Source organism: Halichoerus grypus, chromosome 11 (genome assembly GCF_964656455.1).
Source record: "Halichoerus grypus chromosome 11, mHalGry1.hap1.1, whole genome shotgun sequence".
Classification (NCBI taxonomy): Eukaryota; Metazoa; Chordata; class Mammalia; order Carnivora; family Phocidae; genus Halichoerus; species Halichoerus grypus.
The window spans coordinates 90607757-90633454 of record NC_135722.1 but is presented as its reverse complement, the minus strand read 5'-3'; the positions used below and the strand labels follow the sequence as shown (position 1 = coordinate 90633454).

Sequence of the window (25698 nt, the reverse complement as noted above, 5' to 3'; positions counted from 1 at the left end):
CCGCTAGGGAAGCGGGAGAGCTGGTCTCTGCTCCAGCATCAGGGTCTGGGCTTCGTAGATAGATCTGACTGGGGAAGTGAAGGTGCACCGACTACATGCTGGGCACTGTTTGCCCAAGTGTGTGCGCGTGTGTATGCAAGTGCATGTGTGTCCATGCAAGAGAGAGAGAGAGTTTTATCAAACATACGTAAAAGTTTATACAACAAAAATGTACAGCTTGATGAACTCTAACCCCTACCCAAGTCAAGAAATAGGACATTACTAGCACCCAAGAATGCTCTCATATGCTAACACAAAGTTTTCACTTGATATCCACAATAATCTTTACAAGAAAGAAGGTGTTATCATCCCCATTTATCTGCAAAGAAATGAAAGTTCAGAGGTTCAGAAATTTCCTAGTTTCGTAGTGCGTCAGTCAAACCCGAACTCTGGCCTTGTGTTTCACCCCCGAGCTCCTTCCACCCTCTACCGGCTTCTCCCAACAAACCATGAGCAAAACACAGAGGGGAGGAAGGGCATTGGAAGGTGTGTTTGAATCTCCTCGACTCTGAGGTCCGGAGGACTGCACGCAGGGCTTCCACGCCGGGCAGGTGGTTGGACTCACTGAGACTAGGGCCTCTTTCAACTCTATGCTCAGTGACTAATTTTATTTTATTTATTTTAAAGATTTTATTTATTCATTTGCTAGAGAGAGAGAGCATAGGTGAGAGAGAGTGAGCGAGAGCACAAGCAGGGGGAGCTGCAGGCAGAGGGAGAAGCAGGCTCCCTGCTGAGCAAGGAGCCCGATGCGGAACTCGATCCCAGGACCCTGGGATCATGACCTGAGCCGAAGGCAGCCGCTTAACGACTGAGCCACCCGGGCGTCCCTCAGTGACTAATTTTATACTATCATTAAAATGAAAATGCAGGGAGCTCAGGGAGTGTCCCGTAGATCTGTCCCAGCCAGGTCTTGACCTCCCCAGCTCTGCATTATGGATGGAGTGAATCATCTGGTAAATAATTCACTTGTCATCGGGCCAGTGAGGGTAAGACGAGAGCGGGGGTGGAGGTGGCAGAAGGCTGAGGTTGGCAATCCTTCCAGGGCTGGGCTTTGCTCTGGAGAGAGAGTGCCGAGTGTCAGGCAGGAGCCCCAGATGGACAGCCACCCAGGGAGATGAAGCCATGGTGGGTCCGAGGGCTCTGCCCAGGCCGCTCAGGCTCCTGCTGCTGATACCCCTCTGCCTTCTGCATGTGGGGGCCTCCGGTGAGTGACACTCAGGCCACCCCCCGTGGTGGCCCATTCCCCACTCACATCCTGCTATTTCTCCACCTGTCTTCCTTGGGATCTCCCTTTAACACTTGCATGGCCATTCAATGAAGTCCACCAAGTTTGTTTATCCACTAGACCTTAGCCAGCGTGCCCTGAGCGACCACTCTGTGCCAGGCGGAGGAGGCAGGGCTGGAGCAGAGAGAGCACGTTGTCTTACCCTCCCAAGTCTGGGCTTGTCCCGACGGCCACTGTCGGGTGGTAAGCATGGAGCGACATGGTCAGATACGGGCTTCCAACTGTTCCCTCCAAAGCGGATGGTCTTCAGGTTGCTGAGAGCCCTTGGGAGACCAACAGTCTAGCTGAGAGATGCTGGTAGCTTGGGCCGGAGCAGTGTCCACAGGGTTGGGAAGAAGCAGCTTCCTTCTGGGTTAAGTGTTGTTCTTCTTGATCAAGTGAATGGCAGAATTTTGCCCTTGGTCCCTTCCCTCCAGCTTAATGCCTGTCTTCTCTTCTCTCTCTGGAGAAGCTGGGAGCAGTGGGGAGAGCCTGAGATGGGCAGCTAGGCTCCGCTCCCAGCTCCGCCATCTACCGTGTGGTTCTGGACAAAGTGACTTCACGCTCAGAGTCTCAGGGGAATGTGATTACTGTGACAGTTAAGGTCAACAGGTAACGGGGGTTCAGGGCCTCGCACAACGGACGCAGTCAACAAACGGAAGCTAGTATGAATCATTCCTGTGCCTTGTTTGTCATCTGAGGCGTTTACTGTCGTCCATGTGTGCTGAAGCTCAGCACGTTATAGTTACCTGGCCACGGGGGGACAGGAGAACGTGGGGCTCAGGCACATGCTGGGCTTCCATGCTAGGTCCTGAGCAGAAAAGAACACTGTAATGACTGTTTCATGTCACACTCCCTGATTGACTGAAAGCTCCAGAGAGCAGGGATGGGGTGGCTCATTTGTCATTATAACCCTGGCACCTGGTACGGGGCAGGCACCCCATAATTAGCAGTTGACCACTGAATGCTGGATGGGCTGACGGCAGGCTGGTGTCACCTTCCTCTGCTATAGTGGGTCTGGAATCCCCCTTAGAATCTTTACACAGAGACCCCCAGAACCTGAATTGCCAGTGGCCGTGCAGATCTCCCAATCTTGGGCTGATCATCAGAATGACTTCCAGAAGCTTGCTAAAAATACAGATTGCTGGGCCCTGATGCCCTGGGGATGCTGACTCCGTGGTCTGGGATGAAGCCCCGGAGTATTTATTTTTATCAAGCCCCCACAATGGTCTGATGGCACATGGGGATGGGAACCTCAGCTCCAGTCTGTTCCCTGACCTCAGTCAAGGATTCCCCCAGGCCGCCTGCTCCCTCAGCACAGCCAGAGAGGAAGCTCCGAAGCTCACTCAGAAACCGTCTCTTCCCCACCAACTCCAAGGAGAAGGAGGAGGGGCCCAAGGGGGGAAGGAGGAGAGCCCAGCCCAGGCCCGACGTCTTGCATTGCCTCTCTGTCCCTAGGGCAGCCCCGCCCGACCCACCGAGCCCCTGACGAGGAGGCCACGTCCATTCAAGGAGTGCGGGATGGCTCTGTGGAACTGGCTTGTGGCTCCGGACCCGCAGCCCCCCCCCCCCAGGTGGTCTTCTGGAGCTTCACTCCCCTGGGCTCGCTGACTCCCCGGCCTGTGGCTGTCACCAATGGGGCGGAGTCCAAGGTGGAGGCCAGGACCTCGGCTCTGGGGGCCGTGAGTCTGCGGGAGCTGCGGGAGGGTGCCCAAGGCCGCTTCCCGTGCCAGGCCCTGCACTCGGCCGGGGGCCGGCTGCACATCCCCTACTCCTGCCTCACTCTGGCCGTGCTGGGTGAGGGGCCTAGCTGGGACCCCGCTGACCTGAGTTGCTTTGCATCCTGCTTTGCCTCTACTTGCATGTGCTTCCCATTGCATGGGGCTGGGCCCACGTTCCACAGGACCTCGCGTCCAGGGACTGAGATCACCTGGACTCACAAGGAATGGAGGGCCAGGGCCAACCCCCCAGCCGGGCATGGGTCTGTAATGACAAATGCAAGGCCTCCCTGCCTCTGGCCTGTGCCCATATCAAAGCCTCGGGTGAGGCTGAGCGACCTGTCCCCAGTGGAGGGGACCTCTGTGGTGGCCACATGTGCAGTCCGGGAGGGCACAGAGCCTGTGACGTTTGCCTGGCGACATCAGGCACCTCGAGGCCTGGAGGAGGAGCTGGTGGAGGTGACAGAGCGATGGCTTCAGCTAGACCCGGTCAACAGGACACACCTGGGCTGGCGCATATGCAGTGCCCACCACGCCATCAACCGGCTGAGCAGTGATGGGACCTTCCTTGATGTCATCTGTGAGTCAGATCGGGGAGGCAGGGGGTGTGTGGTCAGGGCTGGCCCCTACCTTCCCATCTGCACCCTGCCTCCCGACACACCGCAGGGCCCCCGGCAATGCCCCAGCCTGCTGAGCCGCTCCAGTAGGTGAGACCCTCAGGGCACTGTACCCCCTGGGACCAGATACGGATCTAGTACAGGAGTTCCAGCCTTTTCCAGGTCATGAGCCCCTCTTCCCAGGAAAATGAGCATACATTCAGAGTCACAATTTTACCTATAATTACGGTAAAAGGGGTGGCCCATGGAGCCTACCTTTGGGTTGAGCCAGAAGGCCTGGCAGGGACCAAGTGAACCCTGAGGAAACCGGGAGGAGGGACACAGTGGGCAGGGAGGGCAGCAAGTTGGTCCCAAGTCAAAGGCTGAGAGCCTCAAGTTAGAAATCAGAAGTCTGTCTTTAAAGTACTTGAAGAGGGGCGCCTGGGGGGCTCAGTCGGTTCAGCGTCTGCCTTCGGCTCAGGTCATGATCCCAGGGTCCTGGGATTGAGCCCCACGTTGGGCTCCCTACTCAGCAGGGAATCTGCTTCTCCCTCTCCCTCTGCCCCTTCCCCTGCTCCTGCACTCTCTCTCTCTCTCTCAAATAAATAAATAAAATTAAAAAAAATAAAGCACATGAAGAGCAAACAAAGGATCAATTCTCAGAACTTACAAGGAACCCCAAAACAAGCAAGGAGGAAGAAGTAGCAACTTAATACAAAAGTGGACAAAAGTTCTTTCAGTAAAGAGAACAAATAAAGCTAATGAACTTTTGCAAATTAAAAAAAATTAATTTAAAAATGGAATTAGAACTTTGCGTGAAAGAAGAAGACTAGGACGGTCTAGAGCTGCGCTGTCCTACGTGGCTGCCATTCGCGTGGCTCCGAGTGCGGCAGATTTGCCTGAATCAAACAGGTGTGCTCAGCCTACCAAATGCACGCTGGATTTTGAAGACTTAGTCTAAAAAAGAACATAAAATAGTAAAACAGCTCATCAGTAATTTTTATATTTGATTATACATTGAAATAATAATCTGGATGTATTTGGTTAAATACAAAATATTATTAAAATTATTAAAACCCATTGGTGCTTTTTGCTTGGTTGGGTTTATTTTTCCTTTTCAGGATTTGGCTACTGGAAAATTTTAAAAATCTGTGGCTTGTATATATCTGTTGGACAATGCTGGTCTAGAGGATTTAAAAAGCCAGGACTAGCGATGTCCTGTCTTGTGGGTGGTGGTTTGAGGGATTGCAAACTCAGGACCATGGAGGAGACAGGTGAGCAGTTCTTGGGAAAGACAGAGGAGCAGAATGGAAGTAGGCAGAGGATTCAGTCCTTTCTGTGAGTCAGAAAGAGGGGACACAGGAAAGAGGTGAAGGCAGTGACCCAAAGAAGTGAGAAGGGCTGGCTCTGGGATCATGCTCGGGGCATCTTCACACCCTGTTCTCTGCCCTCTCCAGTCTAAAGGGGCCAACCGTCCCAGTTCCAAGAATCCCCTCGATCCTGGGCGAAGGTTGGCACCCTACCTTTCTCCCGCCTAGCCAGAAGTTGCCGTCCCCCCTTCCCTCAGTCCCTCCGGGAATCCTCCCACAGCCTAGGGAGCTTGCCTCCACGGACCCAGAGCTCCTACATTCGACTGTGCTTATGGCCCCTGGACTCTGAGTTCCTGGGGGGCCTTGCCCAGTGGTTAACACAGTGGGCACATAATACCGCTTGTTGGATGGTAAGTTCAGCCAAGATTATTTGAGTGAGTGAAGGAATGAGGAGATGAGACAAGTCTTCCTTGTCCTCCAGATGGTCCAGACAATCCTGTAATCACCGTGGAGCCACTGGGCTTCCGTGAGGAGGGTTCCTGGGCCAGTGAGAGGGAAGAGGTGACCCTGAGCTGCCTGGCTGCATCGAACCCCCCAAGTCACTATGTGTGACCCCGGCACCCAGACCAGCATCGGGCTCACCATCTGCTGCGAATGTGTGGGTAGGGGCCACTCACAGCTGGGGCTGCTGCAGGCCCGTGGGCAGCCGTGTCGACCTTGTGGGGGAAGGGAGGTGTGGGAGGCAGAACGAGTTGCAGAGCAGGGGGAGAGGCGGTGAAAACTGTGGGAAGGGGCAGGGAGAGGGGAAGCCCCTGACCCTATATGGACCTCGTCCCCAAGTGACTGGGGACTGAACTGAGGCACAGAGAAGGGTCGAGAAATGACGGTGAGGCAAAGTGCCCAGTGGCAAAGAAGAGGCTGGGCGATGGGGAACCTTCCCAGGTGGGGGCTTCCAGGGGCCTCTGGGATTCCTCAGGGACTCCGAACTCCTGCTCACCCACTCAGCCCCTGCCCCCCTGACCTGAGAGCTCAGCTCTTTGCTCACCAGCCCCTCAGAGGAATCCATCTTTCCCCCCTATCCACTTCTCCCTACTTCTCCTACCCTTCGCCCTGTGGCCTCCGGGCCCCCCAGGTGGGCCTGGGGACCACCGTGCACTGGCAGCGAAGTCTGTCCAGCCCCATCCTCATCCACTTCTCCACCCACATCCCCCTGAGGGGCAGCCCTCCTGTGCAGTGCTTCCCATCCTCGGGGCTGTGACTTTGGTCTGCACCTGGCCTGGGGGGCTTCCAACTGCCCCACTGCAGTGGGAAGGGCCCCAGGGAACCGGCCCTACTGCCCTCAGCAATGTCACCTGGAGTCAGCCGGCCATGCAGTTCCCCAACAGCAGCGTTTTCACCTGTGCTGGCCGGCACCCAGCCCTGGCGCTGCCCACCCTCTGCAGGATCACGCTGTGTGAGTGGACTCAGGACATAGCAGGGCTCTGATGTTCCAGGCAGAGGTGTGGGTGGGGGCCAGGGGTGAGCCCTCGAGGGGCACTGGGATCTGGAGTGGGGCTCCAGATCACAGACTCCAAGATTTGCCGCGTAACAAGGAGGTGGGCAGCACTCAGCTCAGACCTCCCTCCCAACTGCTCTCCACTCCAGCCCGGTCTCCACCACACTGCCCTGTCCTCTGCAGTTTGGGCTTGGAGCCCCGTGACACCCTCCTGTCTCCCAGCCTCCAGGGGCAGCAGGCTGTCATTGACCTCACACTATTACTGCCCTCTTGCGTGTTGGTTGGTCTTGAAATGTGCCTTTAGCTTTCTTTCTGCTTTGAAAACTTCTACCCACCCCCCAAGACGAAGTTCAAATGCCAGCCTATTTTCAAAGTCCTCCTCCCTGAAGCCCCAGAGAGTTTGTCTTTGTACCTGTACTCTAGCATTCATCAAATTATATTATAATCATTTCCTTGGTGTCTATTCCCACGATTTCTCTGGCACACGGTCAGCCCTCCATAAATGGTGAATGAACGAATGAATGTGTCACTGAGTCAATGGGGGAATGAGTGAGTGAAGCAATAAATGAAGGAAGGGGGGCACCTGGGTGGCTCAGTTGGCCAAATGTCTGACTCTTGGTTTCAGCTCGGGGTCATGAGATCTGAGCCCCACATGGGGCTCTGCACTCAGTATGGAGTCTCCTTAAGAGTCTCTCCCTCTCCCTCTGCCCCTCCTACTTGTGCTGTCTCTCTTTCTTTCTCTAAAATAAATAAATAAAAATCTAAATAAATTAAGAAAGGAGGGAAGCAAGGAAGGAAGGGAGGATGGAGGGAAGGAGGGTAGGAAGGAGGGAAGGAAGGAAAAAGGGAGGGAAGGGGTAGGCCTACCAAGCCCTTCCTCCTCCTGTAGGGCCATGCTGAGCCATTATTCCCCTGTCCAGGGGATCCCCTCTGGAGCCCCACCTGCTGGATCACAGTCACAGTCGGAGACCAGGTCATCATGCTGAGCTGTGAGTGGCTGGGAGGCGAGCCCCCTGCCCTGCTGAGCTGGCTGGCTGGACAGCAGCAGCCGCTCCCAGGCTGTCCACCTCCTGCAGGCTCAGGAAGACTTGGCTGGCCGAGAGTTCACCTGCCGGGGCACTCACCCGCTCAGGGCCCCTGACCCCCACTGCCGGCTCCAGCCGGGTGAGTCGGGCTGGTGACTTGGTTCTGGGGCGGAGGCAGGAGAGCAGCCCTTCGGAACCAGGAAGAGGGGTTCGGGGGGCTGTCTGTGCCGGAATGCAAAGTGAGTCAGGAGACCGAGTCATCTCATCTCCTGGGGACTCAAGTTTTTTTGATCCATAAAATCAGGGGGTTTGGTCTGGGTCTGTGTTGTGCAGTAAAAATATAATGTGAGCCATATATATAATTTTAAGCTTTCTAGTAGCCACATGTGAAAAAGCAAAAAGAAAACAAGAGAAATGTTTTATTGAACTCAATATATCCAATATATTATTACATCAATGTATAATAATAAAAAATTATGAATGGGGTATCCTATTCTACTGTCCTCAGAATCTGGTGTAATTTGCTACAGCACATGGCAGCGTGGGCCGGCCACACTACGAGTCACACGCGGCCGGGGCTCCCGCTGTTGGACAGCTCCCGTCTGGCTGCCCGGGGACTCTGTCTCCCTCATTTGCATCAATTTGCATGAGAGGTGCCTGATTATATTCCTGCCTCGCATCGATAGGTATTTCAGGCGCCAGAGGTCTCTACCTCTCTCACTGCCTCTATGTGTTTTGGGTCTGCTTTCTTTCTGTCTTCATCTGGCCCCGCCAGTCCTATTTATTGCCAACTCAAGAAAAAAAGAGTTAAATATTGATGTGAAAAATGTGAGAAAAGCACACAAAGGAGCAGGTACATATAACAATTCTCACAAAATGATTCACGTCTTGGTCTCCGGGGGCTCCCAGGAGGCCCTCCACTGGGAATATTTCCCTCCCTCAGTCTCGGGGCTGGAAATTCCATCCTAGGAGATTCACTAACACCTGAAGCTCTGGGTCTTTAGGACTCAGTCCATAAAAACTAAGCACCTGCTCTGGGCCCAGCCCTGTGCCCGGAGCAAGGAACAGGCGGGCCATTAGGGAGAAGGAGGCCCCATGGCAGGTGCTGGGAGGGAGGCGGTTAATACAGAGATGAGTAAGGCAGGGGCCCCGCCTGCAGGAGCTGAGACTGGAGCGGGGTAGCTGAGGGGCATGGGGGCACACCATTATTGTCAGAGAATCTTGGAGCAGACGGTGGTAGGATTCTGGCATAGAATGGGAGCCGGGAAGAGGCAGCAGACTGGCCCAAGGCAAGCTTCACTATCAACTCCGCTGGCCCTGTCTCCTCACTCTCTTCCCCTCCCCTTCCCCACCACGGCTGGCCAGCGCCTCACCCCCAAGCCTTCCCACTAGCCCGGGCGCGGGGGACCCCTTCCAGCCTTACCCTCTCTGTCCCCGCAAAGGTCCACGGTTGGCAGTGGCTCAGCCCCGGGTGTCCGTGCTGGAAGGGGGAGGCCTGGCTGGGCTGCGCCCTCCTGGGGGGCACGCCGCCTGCCCAGCTCCTGTGGCTGGGACCCCAGCAAGAGCAGGTGGAAGCCGGCGCCCCCGGATTCATGCGGCACCCTGAGGGCGCCCAGCTCCACCTTCGCATCCGGGATGCTGACCCAGCGCGCCGCAGGGGCGCCTACCAGTGCGTGGCCCGCAACGCCGTGGGCAAGAGCAGTCGGAGCGTCCTGCTGGAGCTCCGGAGTGAGTCAGGGGTAGTGGGCGTCTGTGTGGCGAGGGGCAGGGGCAACCTCCAGCCGCGGCCCTGAATTAGGGGGAAAGGCACAGGAATCCTCTGCTCCGAAATTTGGACACGTGAGCTCCGCAGGCCCCGACAGGCCCTCCCAAGCACGGCCCCAGATGGGCTTATGTGAACGTGACTCCGCCGCACCCTTGAATGCACGCAAACGGTTCCCCTTGCTGTCAGAATCCTCTGTTGCTCAGTTTATAGATGAGGAAACCAGGGTAGCACAGACCAGAACGACACAGGACTGATGGAGTCTACACGCTCCGGTGTGGTGCCACGCTAGGGGTCGCCTCTCCACGAAACGGGAACAGAGTTGGGCGCGGGGTTGCACGCGCCTGTGTGTCCCCGCCCCTCCCCCAGGACAGCCAGCTCCTCCCAACGTCACCATCCGCCGCCTGACCTACGGGAGACACCGGAGACAGGTGCAGCTGCGGTGGGCCGTCGAGGGCCCCGGGAACCGGACGGGCTTCCTGGTGCAGCCGGGGCCTGGGAGACAGCAGCCAGGGACACGGAGCCTGGGAGCAGGGGCCGGAGGCTGGGGGGCGTGGACCCCGGTGTCCACTATGCCTTCCGCGTCCCGGCTCTGAATCACCACACGCCTGGACACCCCTCTGAGGTGAAGACACCAGGTGCTGGGGCCAGCGCCGTGGAGGGACTCACCCTTTCTCCAAAAACAGAACCCCAAAGCCCGGTTCATCTTCCTCCTCACAGGGCATCCCTTACTCCGTTCCTTTGCCTCCTTCCCACCGAATGCCTCCATCCCAGTCGCTTTCCTTTTCCCCACCCTTCCCTCAGGTCATTCTCCACTGCTGTCCTTGGCATCCCTCCCTGGGAGGCCCTGGAGGCCCCAGGCCTAGGGGCAGGAGCCACAGTTCAGCTTGAATCAAAAGAAATGGGGATGGGGGCAGGGGGTACGGGGTGCTGGTGATTAAGTAAGAGTAGGGGCCCAAATCTGTGCCTCATCTCACTGCCCAGGGCACAGGTGGGCTCTCGGCTTCCCGCTGCTCTCTCTCCATCCTGGGAACTCCGGATTTCATGGCGTCCTTCCCTTCAGTCCCAAGCTGCCAAGACAATTGGCCTGCTGCCTTCTGTGCCAGAAATGGGGGACTCGGCCGGGGACTCGAGGCATGCAGAGCCCCTCTTTCCTTGGGAAAGACTTGACCTCCGATTCTGTGGCTCCGGTCTTGCCCTTGATTGCCCACCACGGCGCATGGCCTGCTTGCTGCCCTCGAAGCCTTTGCTGTCAAGCTCAGTAGTGGCTCCAAAACCACGTAAGCAGCGTTCTCCCCTCTTGGTGGAACCCCCGTTCAGCGTCCATCCAGCAGTGCTGGGTGCAGTGGGCACAGGCAACGGTGGCCTTCCTACTGGTGTTCCAGTATCCTGCCCGGCACCGGACACTTTCCCCTGTGAGTGGGAAGCTCAAGGGCAGGGTTGCTTGACTCCATAGGGGGCCAGGTCTAGACCTATCCAAGGAGAGATGCAGACCCCCCCGGTCTAGGGATCTAGGCTCTTCCTTAACTGTGACCTCTCCCCAGTGCTAGCTGTCCATCCGGGCTCCAACTCCCAACCTTAGGCATCTGGGGCCACCCCGCCCTGGGTTCCAGGGTCTCTAGTACAGAGTCTGTCGGGGAAGGGAGGGTTATTTTCCCGGAACCTACGCTGGGTTGCTCAAGTACTGCACCTTTTCTTCCTACAGGCCTCGGCCAGTTGCTTGTTCCCATGTGAGTGTAGAACCCCAGTCATCCTGGGGGTTGGGGAAAGGAAGGCCGGGGAGGTGCACTCTCCCACTTCACCCTCAGGGAGCAAAGTCACCAATACAGGGATTCAAGGGAGGGCCTGATTCAAGGGAGGCACAAGCAGGTGAGCATGATTTTATCCCAAAGGTAATTACTCATATGTAAGGAGAGCAGTCCTGAGTTTCATGCATGATGCTCAGTCTCTGGTCCTGAGAACAATCTGGGACACCTCTAAGGTGTCTGTCTCCTTTGCTTGTGTCTGTTTTTTGTAGGCATCGAACCACCACCCACCACCCCAGGTTCGGATCCTGCACAAGCCGCCACGTATGCCCCAGTTAATGTCACCATCACAGTGACTGCAACACCGTGAGGCCCCAAGGGGGGCCCCAGATATGCACAGAGGAGACAGGTAGGAGCTGGAAAGATCCCTGTGTCACACTTGGTCTTAAAACCAAGATGGCTAAGATACCGGCTACCTTTACCCCCTCCATACCCAGCCTTCACAGGAGGACCAGGCTCAGCTGCAGTGCCTCTGAATGACCTGATTACAAGAGAAGTCCCGGCCCAGCTTGTGGAAGAGAGAGGTGGAAGGATGAGGAAGACACACAAGTGGAGAAAAGACGAGCCGGGTGTCCAAGGCCACATGAGAAGGGTGGTTCTGGGCACAGCGCCTGGTGCGTTATGAGCAAGCTAGCCGCTTCCACACAAAGCCTGTGAACTGAGCAGTTGCTGAATACATCCTACTCGATGCTGTCACTACTAGAGGGCTATTTCAACTGTGGCTCCCACAGGGAGAGGCTCAGCCCAGCGTACGTGCTCCCCTCATTCAACGGTAGCAAGAAATGTGCTCTTCTAGTTCTTGATTTCCCAAATCTCAAATTCCTTCCCCAAGAACACAAGCTTCGGTGACGGGACCAGCTTCATCAGAGGGGCAGTGGAGTCAGGTGCCCATCCCTGGGTCCCTGTGGCTCTTTTCGCTTTGGTAGAGGGGTATCCTCGAGTCTGCAGGGGTCAGAGGTATTCCAGATGCTGCTGCTTGCCACCAGGCCCGGGGCTGACAGGGGATGGGGGCTGTTCCAGAGTCGTACTCTGTGAGCTGTCAGCATGACTCACGGGCTCCAGTGTGTGTGTGTGGGGGGGGCTCCAGTGTGTGTGTGTGTGTGTGTGTGCGTGTGCGTGTGTGTCCGAAATCTGGGTGAAACACAAATGAATGCTTGTTCAACCGACTAGAAGAGTCGGGACTCCGAGCTGCCTCGGCAGGGGCCTCAGAGAAGTAGCAGCAAGAACCAGAGGACGTGTGTGTGTGTGTGTGTATGTGTGTGTCCGAAATCTGGGTGAAACACAAATGAATGCTTGTTCAACCGACTAGAAGAGTCGGGACTCTGAGCTGCCTCAGCAGGGGCCTCGGAGGAGAAGTAGCAGCAAGAACCAGAGGACGTGTGTGTGTGTGTGTGTGTGTGTGTGTGTGTGTGTGTGTGTGTGTGTCTGTGTCTGAAATCTGGGTGAAACACAAATGAATGCTTGTTCAACCGACTAGAAGAGTCAGGACTCTGAGCTGCCTCGGCAGGGGCCTCGGAGGAGAAGTAGCAGCAAGAACCAGAGGACGACCCTGCCAGGGGCGATTGGTGCCTGAAAGGAGACGGGAAACGGACAGAAACGGAAATTGCTTCTTAGGTTCTCACAGATTCAGACTTTATTAGAAAAGGGATTTCAAGTTCTCTCAAGGCGCTCAGGACTGGAGCTAAGGTTTAAGGGAGGCTTAGTTCAACATGGGCAATGAAATATAACAAGGCCCCACCCCATGCCGAAGACCCTGTTGGCTGTCTGGTCAAAGCAGCCCAGACACTTTGATTTTTTTTTTTTTTAAGGGCTGCTTTTCTTGAGGAGGCTAAATGTCTGCCCAGGAGTTCACACAGATGTTGCTCCAAGTGAATGGTAAACACAGACAGCAGGCCAGAAGGGCCCACTCCTCCCCATGCTCCTCAGGCTGCTCTCGGTCCCTCCTCTCTTCCTTCCAAAGAGATAGAGTTGTCCGCCCCCCCCAAGGGGGTTCTGCCTGCGTGGGCACCTGGGCTCAGGTATTCTCCCAGCCTCCCCATAAAACACTTGCTGGCCTAGATCCTGTTCCTTCAGGGCCTGGATCTCTGCGGTCAGAACAGAAGGGATTAACTCATGTGGCTCTGGGACGTGCGATGGGGATTTTCAGGGGAGGACGGGGATGGCGGTTCCAAAGAATTTCCAAGGAAGACATACACCTACCCCGACCACAAGCTATAAGCAGCTTTCTACAAACAGGGAGTATCTGACGGTCCCCATCTTCACGTGCTACTCTACAGGAAAGCAGCATTCTCTTTTAATATAAAGTCATATCAACCAGATAAAACCTGTCAACGCTACATCATTTAAAATATGTACAGTTCCAAACATAACATTACAACTTTCAGGAAAATAAAACACACTTTTCAATAGGATACAAAAACATGCATCTCAAAGCCATTACTTTAAAAAAACAGAGCAACACAGGTGGAATCCAGCCATGAGGTCAAGTTCCTGGCAGTACTCTACCTGGAATGAGCTCTCTGTGACATGGTCAGCCTAATACAGATGTACTGGTCTTCACAGACTCACTGCACAAACACAAAGCCCAGAAAGAAATGCTTTTGTAAAAGACCACTTCACAAGGTGTTTAAACATTGCAAGTTCACTTACATCCTGTACGGCACCTATCAGCCGACTATCGGTACCTAGTGGAAAAGGACACAGTGAAATGATACACCAGGAGCGGGGGCGGAGTTTGACGCTAAAACAAAGAACCACAGAGAATTCTAAGACGGGAAGGAACACGAAGAGGCCTGACCAATGACGTGCTCACTAAGCCCAGGGACGATCCCATTCCCAGGCGTGGGGTGGTGGTGGTGAGGGCTGTCACTGGGAGACACAGGGACTCTGGGAAGACCAAGTGATAAGCACGGAGCCCTGCCCACGTGGGACAGAGGGTAACTTCTGGGCTTCGGGGTCACGGTCAGAGGAACCACACGGCAGGGGAGGGCGAGAGCGTGCGAAACTGGGCTGGTTCCATCGCAAGAGGGAACCGCATGCTTTTGGAAAGCAGTCTGGAAAACTGGAAGGAGCTCAGATTACGGCTCCGGGTAAATCAGGTTGAAAGGCAGGCTCTGTGGTGGGGGGACTGTGTTGGAGATTTGTTGGGAGGGTTAACGAGATAGCAGAGAGCAGCACCGAGCACAGAGCCTGGTGTACAGCGGTCACACCACAGATGCTGCTGTGTCCTGACTTCCTGGGGAAGCGACACCAGGCAGAACTGTTGGTGACCGTGTAGGTCATACAAGTTCCGAACAACTCAAGGTTAGGGAGAATGCATAACTCCTAAACGGTAAAGTAATTATATATATATATATATATATTTATATATTTATATTTATATGTCTCAATATATAAAGGCATTTTTTATAAATAAAATACAATAAAAGGGATAACACTTAAAACAGCGTTACTAATAATATAAATAAAAGCAGTCCACAATGAGATTGCCCTAAAGATAAAGTCGTCTTCTCTTCCTAGTGGACAAATCCCATATTCAAACTCAATCTTTAAAAGCAGTTTATGACCTAAGGCTCATGCTAGTACACCTCTGTTTCCTGAATCAAAATGACTGCCCACAAATATCTACTCCCCAGTTTTCTAAAACCCCCTTTGTGACAGCATGGCTGTATCTTGGTTGGCAAAACACAGGGTATGTTTTCATATTCTGTGCACTAGGACTCTGTCCTTTGTTAGTCACACAAGTAAGGGATGCAGCTATCCCCCTCCAAAGCTAATTGCATCTACACCACATGAAGAATAAATTCAGTATACTCTAAGTATGGACATTGGGAATGCAGAACTTGATTCTACAGCATCCCTAATACCTGACCCTGAAATTATACTCACTACATTCTACTCAAAGTCATTCTTGCATAGTGACCCAGCTCAAACAGCGTATTTCACTAACAGCTCTATTTATAAGATACGTAGGCATATATAAGGGGATACTGATGCATTTACATAAACAGTTGATTAACATAGTATTCTAGTCTATTTCACTGCAATTTCCGGGAAACCGTGAACTTTTTTCATTTATGCTGAAACTGCCTGACTCTACATAAAGAGAATCATTTTCTAATTTTTTCCCCAAAGGGATGCATAATCCAAAAACAAGCAGTGATCTACTGAAGCTTGACTTAAGCTATTAAAATAGCTATTAAATAGGAGTAGTGTTTTCTCATGGGTTTTTTTTTTTTTTTAGATGTGGAGAAGAAAAGCCTTCCAAAGGCAGCTGCAAATGTCCTTGTCACTCAGAAGGAGCCGTAACTGTGATTTATGGGCTCTGCTAACCAAAGCTTCAGGTGTGTGTTTACAATGACGACATTCTAAAAAAAGTCAGGAAATTTCAAACCATACCTCTTTCCCTCCAAATTAAATCTTTTCTGACACTCACATCTTCCAAGTGTTGCCCATGCTGGAAGCTTGAAAAATAATAATTTTCGGGTGGCATGACACCGGGAGCACAATGTGGGTCTTTCTTTCCAAGTCGCCACTTTAAATTTATTTTGTCCTACTCTTAGAAACAGTCAGAAAGAGCCCTAGAGTGACAATCTAATAAACCAATCCAATTTTAATGCAGTGGGACCTGAGGGCTATCTTTTTCTCTCCAGCCGTGGTCCCCTATCTGCATACAGCAATAACCCCACAGACCTTAACCTCAACCATGTTCATGACACCGTCTGTGACTAGTGCCTAGAAAACCGAACATCATTTGTGCCTGTGTGCAGACAGAGAGTCAACAAGTCACCTATCACTTCTGTGGAAGGCACTCATACAATTCATAAGACACCTGCTATTACAAACACTAGGTTACAACTGAGCGTGACTTCCAATGTTCTCACAAAGTCTGATAACACAATACGTCAAAGGACAGCTTTCCATGTGAAAACTTCAGTTCCCTCTTAGCCAAATGGGCCAATAGGCTGGATCCTTGCAGGAGGAGCTCTTATGGCCACTGAGGTTCTCAGAAACATGGAATGATCCCACCGCTCTCAGATGATTGAAAACTACGCAAAACCAGGTTGTTTCCTACTGAGGGGGAGGAAGGAAGAGGGAAATTTTAAGGCATAAATAATATAAAAGGGCACACACTTTAAGATACATTCATAGGACATTACTACTACAAAAAATAAATAATGATTTTCTCTGACTTGAGTTCATGTCCTTCACACAGTCCATCCCCAGGCCTGTTTTGTGCAGTTACTGGCTTGAAGTGGGAACACGACTGGTCATTTGCACACCCTCAGGTTTCTTGGGGTTGCTGAAGGATCCCTGAAGGGCTGTCTAAAGGAATGCCAGGAGGAGACCAGCTGGTCTTTTCAGTACAGTCCTTGGACACAAGGGGCAGAGTAAGAGGATTCCAACTTAAAATTTTGTTCTCTGTTTCTGAATGGACACAGCTGTCTCCTGAAAAACACAAAGGTTTGGGAGCGTTATGAAATCAGAAAGGCAGATTTTGACAAAACAGTCTCACAACATTACTTTGAGCAATAAAGAAAGAATAACGAGTCAATGTAGAGCCCAGTTACGTTGAGTTTGACTTTGAGAAAGACAGTAGGTTTCAAAGATTTAAAATAAGGTTGGGCTCTCATGAACAGTTGTACAATTCACCTGAGGGCTAAAGCAAACCCCTAAAAACCCCACAAATAACCACTTTAAGGAAAGGCTACAACTCCAGAAGCAACTCAAATGATAAAAAAGGCCCATGATCATAAAATACATTCTTCCAGCAAGTCTACCGTTCAGGCACAAACCAAATCAAAGCCCATTTGGATTTATTCTCCAAAATGTAATGGGATTAACAGCCTGAGATGAAGGACGTGAATAACAGAATGTCATAGAATTCCTTATATAGTCATTTTTTCGAAGTACCCAATACCTCCCACCCGGTATTTAAGGAATATGTGAGTTGATCACAGAGAGAACGTCCTGAAAGTAACTGCCCTCATATAGGTCTTAGCTAACTGAAGACTAGCAAGAAACTTAAGATTTATAATGTCTCCCGGTACCTCTACTGAACTCTGCTGAATCTTCTGTGCACTCAGAGTTGATCTCATTCTTACTGTCCTGACAGCAAGTATGCTGAGCAGGTCTCGGTGCCGTGTCGTCTTTGAAACTCTCCTCAGGTGACTGGCCACAGTCGGGGACTGTGGAAGCCAGACATGCGGGCATCTTCATGTGACTGAGGGGCTTCATTTCCAAACCATCCTGAGGATAAGGTGCTACCACTGGGACCACAGGAAGGGGGCTGCCACTGAAAGTGCTGTTAGTTTTGGTGAAACACCTACGAAATACAACCAAAAGAAACAGAACTGTGTCTAGAGGGATCAATAATTAAAATACACTTAAAAAAATAATTAAAATACACTTATTTTGAAATACCACTTGGTATTTTGTATTCACAGATTCTTAAGAAAGATTAGTGCTTAAAAATAATGAAATGATTCACTATGATTTGAAATATTAAGAACTCAAAAATTATAGTTAAAATGGAATACAGCAGAAGAATGCACCACTTAAGAATAAAACTGTATGTGGGGTACCTGGGTGGCACCATTGGTTAAGAATCCGACTCTTGGTTTCAGCTCAGGTCATGATCTCAGGGTCGTGAGATCAAGCCCCAAGTCAGGCTCCATGCTGAGTGCGGAGTCTGCTTAAGACTCTCCTTCTCCCCCTGTCTCTCCCCAACATCTTTAATAAATAAATAAATCTTTAAAAAAAAAAAAAAACATATGTGAGGACCTATCTCACAGGCTTCCTTTGCCTTGGTCCATGTCTGAAATTGTCTTCCATTTCATAATTAACTGGTTCCTGAATAGAGCACACAGAAGAAAAAGGCCGTTGGCCACTGGAAGGAATGGGGGAGGAAAAGAAGAAGAGAACAGAGAGCTAAGAAACCTACGGCCACATGAGAGGACTAATCTCATGAAAGCCAACAAAAACGCACTGCTTTGAAATCAGATAATACGTTCCCTCTCACCCTTGAAAAAACACTACATGGATCAGACATTCAAAATCCAGGTTTTGTTTATTTTTAAATTTTTTTCTTTGCAGAATTAGTTGCTAGAATTTATTAGCACTGAGCATTTCAATTCTGCTCTACTTTTATTTCCTGCCCTCATCTAAGATACGTGTTTTCTTTCTGTTCTTCAGACTGGATAATTTCTATTGATCTAGTTCCCTGATTCTTTCTTCTGTTGTCTTCGATCTGCTGTTAAGCTCATTCAGTAAATTCTTCATTCCAGTTAATTGTACTTTTCAGCTTTGGAATTTCCATTTGGTCCTTTTTATAGTTTCTATTTCTCTGCTGCAATTCCTCATATGTGAATTCATTGTGTGTTTATCTTCCTTTAGATGCTTGAACATATTTATAATAGCTGCCTTAAGTTACTGCTTGCTAATTGTGATAGCTGTGTCACCTCAGGGTCTGTTTCTATTGGCATTTTTTCCCTAAGTATCACATTTTCCTATTTCTTCACACATATAGTATTTTTTTTTTACTGTTTTTTTTTTCTTCCCCTCTAATTTTCTGGTTGTTCTGTTGGTCTTGACTCCATCCTTCTGTTTGTGTCCTTGACCCAAGACTGGAGAATGCCCTCCAGCAAAAATCCATGAACAAATGTCAGACATTGTCTTTCAAGTTTAGATTTATTCAGTTTCTGCCTGCTTCTGGTTATTCTCCAATACTTCCAAATGGTCCAGATTTCATCATTATTACCCTTGGATGATTGAGCTATTCCATCATTAACAGAAGCTGGAATTACAGAAATATATTTTTTATTTCCATAATTTTAAGAAGAGTCTCACGAAGACATTTCATTTGGTTTTGATTTAGGTATGTTAGGTAGGAAACACATAGCACTGACTGGTAGTATGATGTAGCTAGACAATGTTAGGGAATAAAGGTAAGAATTCTTTGGATTTCCACCTTTTTAACATGGAATGGTACATTTCTGGGGCATATGAAAATCAGTAAAAGGAATCCATGCAAATGTTACTAGCATCTCTGTTGGTTCAAGTTATTGGAAATACCAAATGCTAGACAGGAAGAAAGGTCTGAACCTGAAAGAGAGTAAGATATCTGTCAGTAAACCAGATCCTTAATTTAAGTAAGTCCAATATTAATTTCAAATAGAGAAATATACTTACTATACATTTAATGGAATTCAGATACTTGTCACCTGAAATGAAAGCAAAGTATGTGAGATATTCATTTGTACAGAATAGTTTGAGTAACAGATTATTTAATAGGACTATATTTTAAGTTTTAATAATATAGAAGAAATATATACCTGATTCAAATAAAACCCAACTGTTTCCATGCATGTCTTAAGCCAATAAAAAATGAAGGAAGCACTAGTATAGAAGGAAGTTTGCTGGAGGCAGAATCAGAGCTTGGGCTAGATAGATCATGATTCCAGGAGAGTATGGCATTCCTTATTTGTCCCATGCTACATTTTATTCTATTCTAAATTTTAAAAACTTTCCTGGGATGCTGGCAAAGGTGAGCACTAATCTCCTGACAGCCTTTTAATAATGTCTGTGTTATTGGGTTCTTTCCTTCTTGGATTTTGTCAGGTTTATTCCACTGTCCCAACACCCAGGGAACCTGAGAATCCCCCTGAATGTTTTCAGTTCATGGGGATCAAATACAGACTCTAAGTAAGGTATTTACCAAAAATGTGGGGCATGGTCAGAGGCAAAAACAAAAGAAAACAAAACAAAAAAACAAATAAAACAAAAACCCCACCTTTCTGAATTCAGACACTACTAATGAAAATTTAATGGATACTATCCATTTATATAAATAACCTTACCTACAAGAACCTTTTATTCTAAAAGCATCTGCTGAACAACTTCTAAATGTCAGACACTGTGGTAGACACTAAAAATATAAAGGTAAATACAGCATATTTCCAGCTTCCAGTCAAGCAGAGGAGATGGGACTAGTAAACAAATAGTTACAGTGTGATGCAGTGTTATATAATAAGATATAAAAGACACTGTCAGCACTCACCTGTGAAATGGGTAGTAGATGTGTGGCTGATAAGAAAGAGCACTTCCCATGTGACCAGCTAGAGACCAGTGTCTATTCTTTCCTACTCAACTGTCTTATAGTCAAGGAAATTACGTTAGGTAGCAATTATTGAGTTAGAGAATAATAAGGATTCCGATTTCCCAAAACCAGAATTCTCTCTGGTCAGGGGTATCTATATGGCTACCATGATTCGTTGGAAATAACTTCTAAAAATTAAATTGCTGGTTTCTAGCTATGACTGATTAGTTTGTATCAGAGGAACTCTCCTGCCAAGGACAACTACAAAGGATGGAGAAAGTTTTATTTTAAATCTGCTGAAGTCATCAGAGGGCAACTACCAAAGCAAGCACCTGAATGGCTGAGGTTCCAGAGAGAAGGTAAATGTAAACCTGAGTTTCAATACCACTTTTCCTCTTGAGGCATTTGCCCAATTCAGTGCAAAAGAAAAGGCTGAGACATCAAGCAAAAGGTGGTGGCTGCAAAGCTAAGAAGCTAAGCAGGACTCCTGACACTTTCATGGCACTGGGAAGATAGAAACTGGAGTTCAGAGTCTCCTAAAGAGAAAAAGACGTTCAATTGGGACTCTTGAAGGTTTATGCTATAAAAATAATGATGAAGTAGAAATAGACAATGCTTTTATAGACACTGAAACTCAGCAGCCAAACAGCTCCATCCCTAATTGGATGAAAGTGATTTGCCCCTTGCCAAAACCAATCCTTCTCTGGAGGAAGGAAACCTCCTTCAGAGCCTCTGTGAGTTTTTATATGCAATGCCCAGAATTCATAAAAAATTACCAGGCATATCAAGAGAAAGAAACAAGAGAAAAATAAGTGATGCATATACTGAGTTAGGAGGCAAAGACTTTGAAAGACCTGGATGTGTATATTCAAGAAAACCAATGACAAGACGAAGAATTTTAACAGAGACCTAGACTTTACTATTGGGATATCTATACTAAAATGTAGAATAACTGAAATTGAGAACTGAATACATGGGGTGAAGAGCTAACTGGGCACAGATGAACAGAGGTCCACTGCACATGAAGCAGGCACTGCACACCATTCAGACTGAAGTACAACAAAAAGGATGGGAAATATAGAAGGAAGCTTAAAAGACATGTGAGGTGTAGCGAAAAGCTCAAAAATATATATAGTTGGAGTCTCTCTGAAGGAGAGAAAGGAGAATGGGACAGAAGCCATATTTGGAGACATAAGGGCTAAGAATTTGCTAAAACTGATGAAAGCTCCAGCACAGATTCGAGAAGTCATATGAACCCCAAGCAGAATAAATACAAAGACAATTACACTTTTGGATGGGAATAATTAAACTGCTGAAAGCAAAATACAATGTGAAAATTGTAAAAGCAGCCAGAAGAAACAGACATTATTACTTTAAAAGGGAACAGAACTAGCTGCACAGATGATTCTTCACCAGAAATGACAGAAGCAATAATGCAACACTGTTAAAGTACAAAAAGAAAGTAACTGCCAGCCTGGAATTCAATAAACTACAAAAAGGGTCCTTCAAAAAGGAAGATGAACTGAAGGCATTTTCAGACCAAAACACAGGGAGAATCTGTGACCGTCAGATCTGTATTATAAGAAATACCAGAGGCAGTTTTTCAAGCTGAAGGAAATGAATGCCAGCAGACGCAAGAAAGGAAATACAGAAAGGAACAAGAAGAAAGGTAGTGTTAGGAATTCTGAATAAATACTGACTTCAAAAAACAGGAACTATAATGTCACAGAGGATTTTAATTATTTGTAGAATGAAAACCTGTGACAAAAATAACACACAAAACCCTAGAGAAGGAATGGAGTTAAAAATGGTCTAGGAAGTGGTAAAGTACTGATATATACGGGACTCTGATTCAAGTCCTAATGTCCAGCACCAAGCACATAGTTCATGGCACACAGTAGGACCTCGAAAACATCAGATTTTTTTTTTTTTACTATCCTTTTTCTTAAGCAAGTAAATTCACTATCGGGGGATAGAGGGAGCCATGACTAAACTAATTGGAAAATACCTTGTAATACCTTGTTAATGCCCAATACTAAGGTAAGACATGTCCATTAAAGTGAGAATGAACAGATACACTTACCCCTGAAGCTTTTTGTATCCCTGTAGTAGTCATCTCCGTCCTTGTTCAATACTGGCTCTGTTGTCTGGGTTTCCTTTTATCTGTTGGTTTCAAAGTTGTCTGACTTCAACTTCAATCTCCTTGAGGGCAGGCAATGACTGTCCTCAGTGTCAGAGAAAGCTCTTAAGACAGTGAGACATACAGCACACACAGTCAGGTCCTTAAAAAAAAAAAAAGTTCCTGACGGTGATGCTGTAAAACTAACTGAGCTTCTGGCTTGATGCCTCATTTCTCTGCAAGAATCTGGAAGTCACACAGAGGTCCCAGAAACCTAAAAGACCAAAAGGGGTCATCAGGTCAGAAAGAAAAGTTTTCATTTAAAAGAAGCAAAGTTAAACTGTAAGGAAAACAAAAAAATACTTGCCAGAATTAGAAAAACCAAGGAAGTTCCCTAAAAACAAAATTTTATAAATTAATAATTTGTTTAGGTAGATAGAAGATGAATGAAATTTCATCATGTTAACATAAAATAATGAAGACTCACCAGATAGTAAGAAGCCTTAAATTCTTCTGTTTCTTTCCTTTTAGTTTCTTTTTTTCTGTTCATTTCTTGCATTTAAAGCAAAGGATGAGATTTTTAAATGAAGTGTGAGGGCGGCCCTAACAGTCTGAGTGTGAGGCACCTAAGTGAATCACATGGGTGGGGCAGGACCGAAGGGATGGCCAAGACAGAGGGGCCATGGCCAACTATAACGGATGATAACCTGGTTGTTCTGTGTCGGAATAAACACACAGATTAAATACACAAGATGTTTTAAAATAAATGACATATATTTAACAAGAAAAAAAAAAGTACAATTTTACTATTCCCTATTCCTTGGTATCTATTTTTCAGCTAAGTGAAATAGGAGATGACAGTCGCTGTTCACTTTTGTTCTGAATTGTGACTCTCAATTCACAGAACGGTGTTGAGAGTAAGATCATCCTTTGAGTTAGATTACCCACTTTCCAACAGGATAAACCAAACTGATTTAAAGTTTTCTAGTACACCAAATCCTAACTCCTAATCATCAGGAATTAACCATTTAGATAACCACATGTAAATAATTCCATTCTATTCCAGGTATCTACATGTGTTGGCATAAAAATGGCTTCAACTTATGGGTTATGTGCTAAGACACAAGCATAGAGAGCAAAGTATATAAAAAAGGAATAGGGGCGCCTGGATGGCTCAGCTGGTTAAATGTCTGCGTTTGGCTCAGGTCATGATCCTGGAGTCTTGGGATCAAGCCCCGTGTTGGGCTCCCTGTTCAGCGGGGAGTCTGCTTCTCCCTCTGCTCCTTCCCCCTGCTCATGTTCTCTCTCTCTCCTTTACTCACTCTCTCTCAAATAAAAATCTTTATAAAATAAAATTAAATTTAAAAAATAAAATAAAAAAGGAATATAACACCTGTTCTGAATAGAATTAGGAATTTAGCATGTGAGAACAATTTTACTGATTAATACTTGAACTAAAATTTCCAAAGTTGTCAGGTAATCACATAAAAAAAATATAAAGACCCAAATCTATAGGCAGTGAAAGAGAACAGGTCGAATGAGTACATCTGCAAATATCTGACATTCATCAAGATGCTCTTATAGTGCACATTTTACAGTTCATATAGTCAAAGAGTTTGTTAATTTCACTACCTTAGGCTTCTCAAATAACCCTTCAATTGCAGTTATTATTGGCTTAAGGTAGAATGAAGGTTTTCACGGAGTTGTCTCTGGCTCAATGAAAGTACTTTTCTTAATTTTAAGTTTAAAAACACTGAGTAAATAGAACTCTGGGCATCTTGCCACATACAAAAATGTGTGCTAAAACGAATTCAGGTGGTCTGGGACCTGTTAGTTTACCAAGATATCTTTCAGTTAACAGGAAAGACCTGACAAACCTGTAAGACGGAAAAATGACTATTACAGTGTCATAAAAATAATATTCTTGAACCAACCATCTGAAGAGCACACACTAGGAAACAAGAGGTGGGAGTAGTGGCATAGAATTGTGCTTGGATGAGTACGTTCCTTTAGTATTTGACTAAATGTATTTTGGACATTCTAGCAAAATTATCTAGGACCTCTGAAATATTTTCTAGTGAAGTATTCCATTTCTGTATACACAGTTGGATATTTGTTAAGCATGATTACATACAGAATTACTCCGATTAGATACCTGCATAAATTGTGCATTAAGTTTCCTCTTTTCATTATCCCTAGAGGGCAAAGACTGGCTATCCATGAATTTCTTGGATGTGTGACACTTATGTTCATGAGTATGTTCTTGAGACTTCTGAAATGGTCACATCTTGGTGGTGGTTTGTTTTAATATTCAGCTCACTTCTGTTTCCTCTTGCCTCAGTGTCTCTGTCATTTTGCTGGCCCAGCCCTTATTTTTGGAGGCTCATCAGTTACTATGCAACAGAACCCTGATGACATTCCCCAATGGCCATGGCTGTCCCCCACTCTCATGGCATACTCTTTATTGGATGCAAAGACCCCAGTCTCAGAATGGGAGCTGCCCTTTGGGAATTAGCTTACTGGTGATTGTCACATAATAGGTGACAATAAATGACTGAGTACATTACTGAACATGACAAGTTCACACGCATGCTTACAAATAAAAGACCAAAAAACAAAAACAAAATATCCTATCCTAACCACCTGACTCCCTGACAACAGGCCCTTGGTCTCCCATCTTATAAGTAGGAAATATAGAACTTCCCCAAAAGGAAGGTGCTGAGCAATTTTATTTTATTTTTTATTTTTATTTATTTATTTTTAAAGATTTTATTTATTTACTTAACAGAGAGAGAGAGAGCGAGAGAGGAAACACAAGAAGGGGGAGTGGGAGAAGGAGAAGCACGCTCTCTGCGGAGCAGGGAGTCCGATGCGGGGCTCGATCCCAGGACGCTGGGATCATGACCTGAGCTGAAGGCAGACGCTTAACGACTGAGCCACCCAGGTGCCCTGGTACTGAGCAATTTTAAAAACCAGACACAGTGCTGTGAAATTTTTTTCTTAGAGAACTAGGCAAGATTACCACAGATGGAAAAGAAACGAAGTTTTAGGTTTTGTGTGTTTTCTGCCTTTAGTTTTTATGGCTTAGATCTGGAGTAGCTATGTGATCAGCCACAGGAGACGGATTGAGTCATAACAAATTCACTTGCTGGAGGAAAGAATTTAGGCATACTCAACAAGTAGTCATTTTCACAAACTTAACAAACCAGCTGGGTAGCTCAACTTGTAGGCCAGAAAGAACTAGTACTATAACGAAATGTTTGCATGCTCATCTCTACACACTATTTTTATCTGTGTGGAAGGTTCCAAGTTGGTGAAAGAGTGTCCCCAAGCCCAGCAACACATAGACTTTCAAGGTTGTCATCAGGCAAAACCTTGGAGATCATTCATGGTATCTGTGCTTCCTAAGGCACTAAGTAATTTGATTTCCCCTTCTGACCATCAGCCATGTATAGCTTGCGCTTTTTT

At 47.8% G+C, this 25698-nt stretch overlaps 2 protein-coding genes across 16 annotated transcripts in view; one reads left to right on the top strand and one right to left on the bottom strand.

Annotated features, from left to right (window-relative positions):
- The first annotated feature begins 1161 nt into the window (after positions 1-1161).
- VSIG10L2 (V-set and immunoglobulin domain containing 10 like 2) lies at positions 1162-11324 on the top strand. Its single transcript, XM_078057511.1, is given in 15 exon segments — positions 1162-1243; positions 2762-3098; positions 3324-3601; positions 5409-5710; positions 6095-6380; positions 7343-7472; positions 7474-7586; positions 8890-8938; positions 8940-9175; positions 9579-9695; positions 9698-9845; positions 10512-10565; positions 10567-10624; positions 10915-10939; positions 11227-11324. Coding segments are annotated over 15 exon segments (2313 nt in total).
- A 1297-nt stretch (positions 11325-12621) lies between these two features.
- The window catches only part of CDON (cell adhesion associated, oncogene regulated), a 113944-nt gene continuing 100867 nt past the window's right edge, over positions 12622-25698 (bottom strand). For 8 of the 15 annotated variants that reach the window (XM_078058786.1, XM_036099274.2, XM_078058787.1 and 5 more), the window contains 2 exons: positions 17065-17339; positions 12622-16462 (listed from right to left, as the gene is read on the bottom strand). In XM_078058786.1, the coding sequence (XP_077914912.1) occupies positions 16299-16462; positions 17065-17339 (439 nt within the window). In that variant the 3' untranslated portion in view covers positions 12622-16298. The other 7 variants (XR_013442548.1, XR_013442550.1, XR_013442549.1 and 4 more) reach the window with 7 other exon arrangements.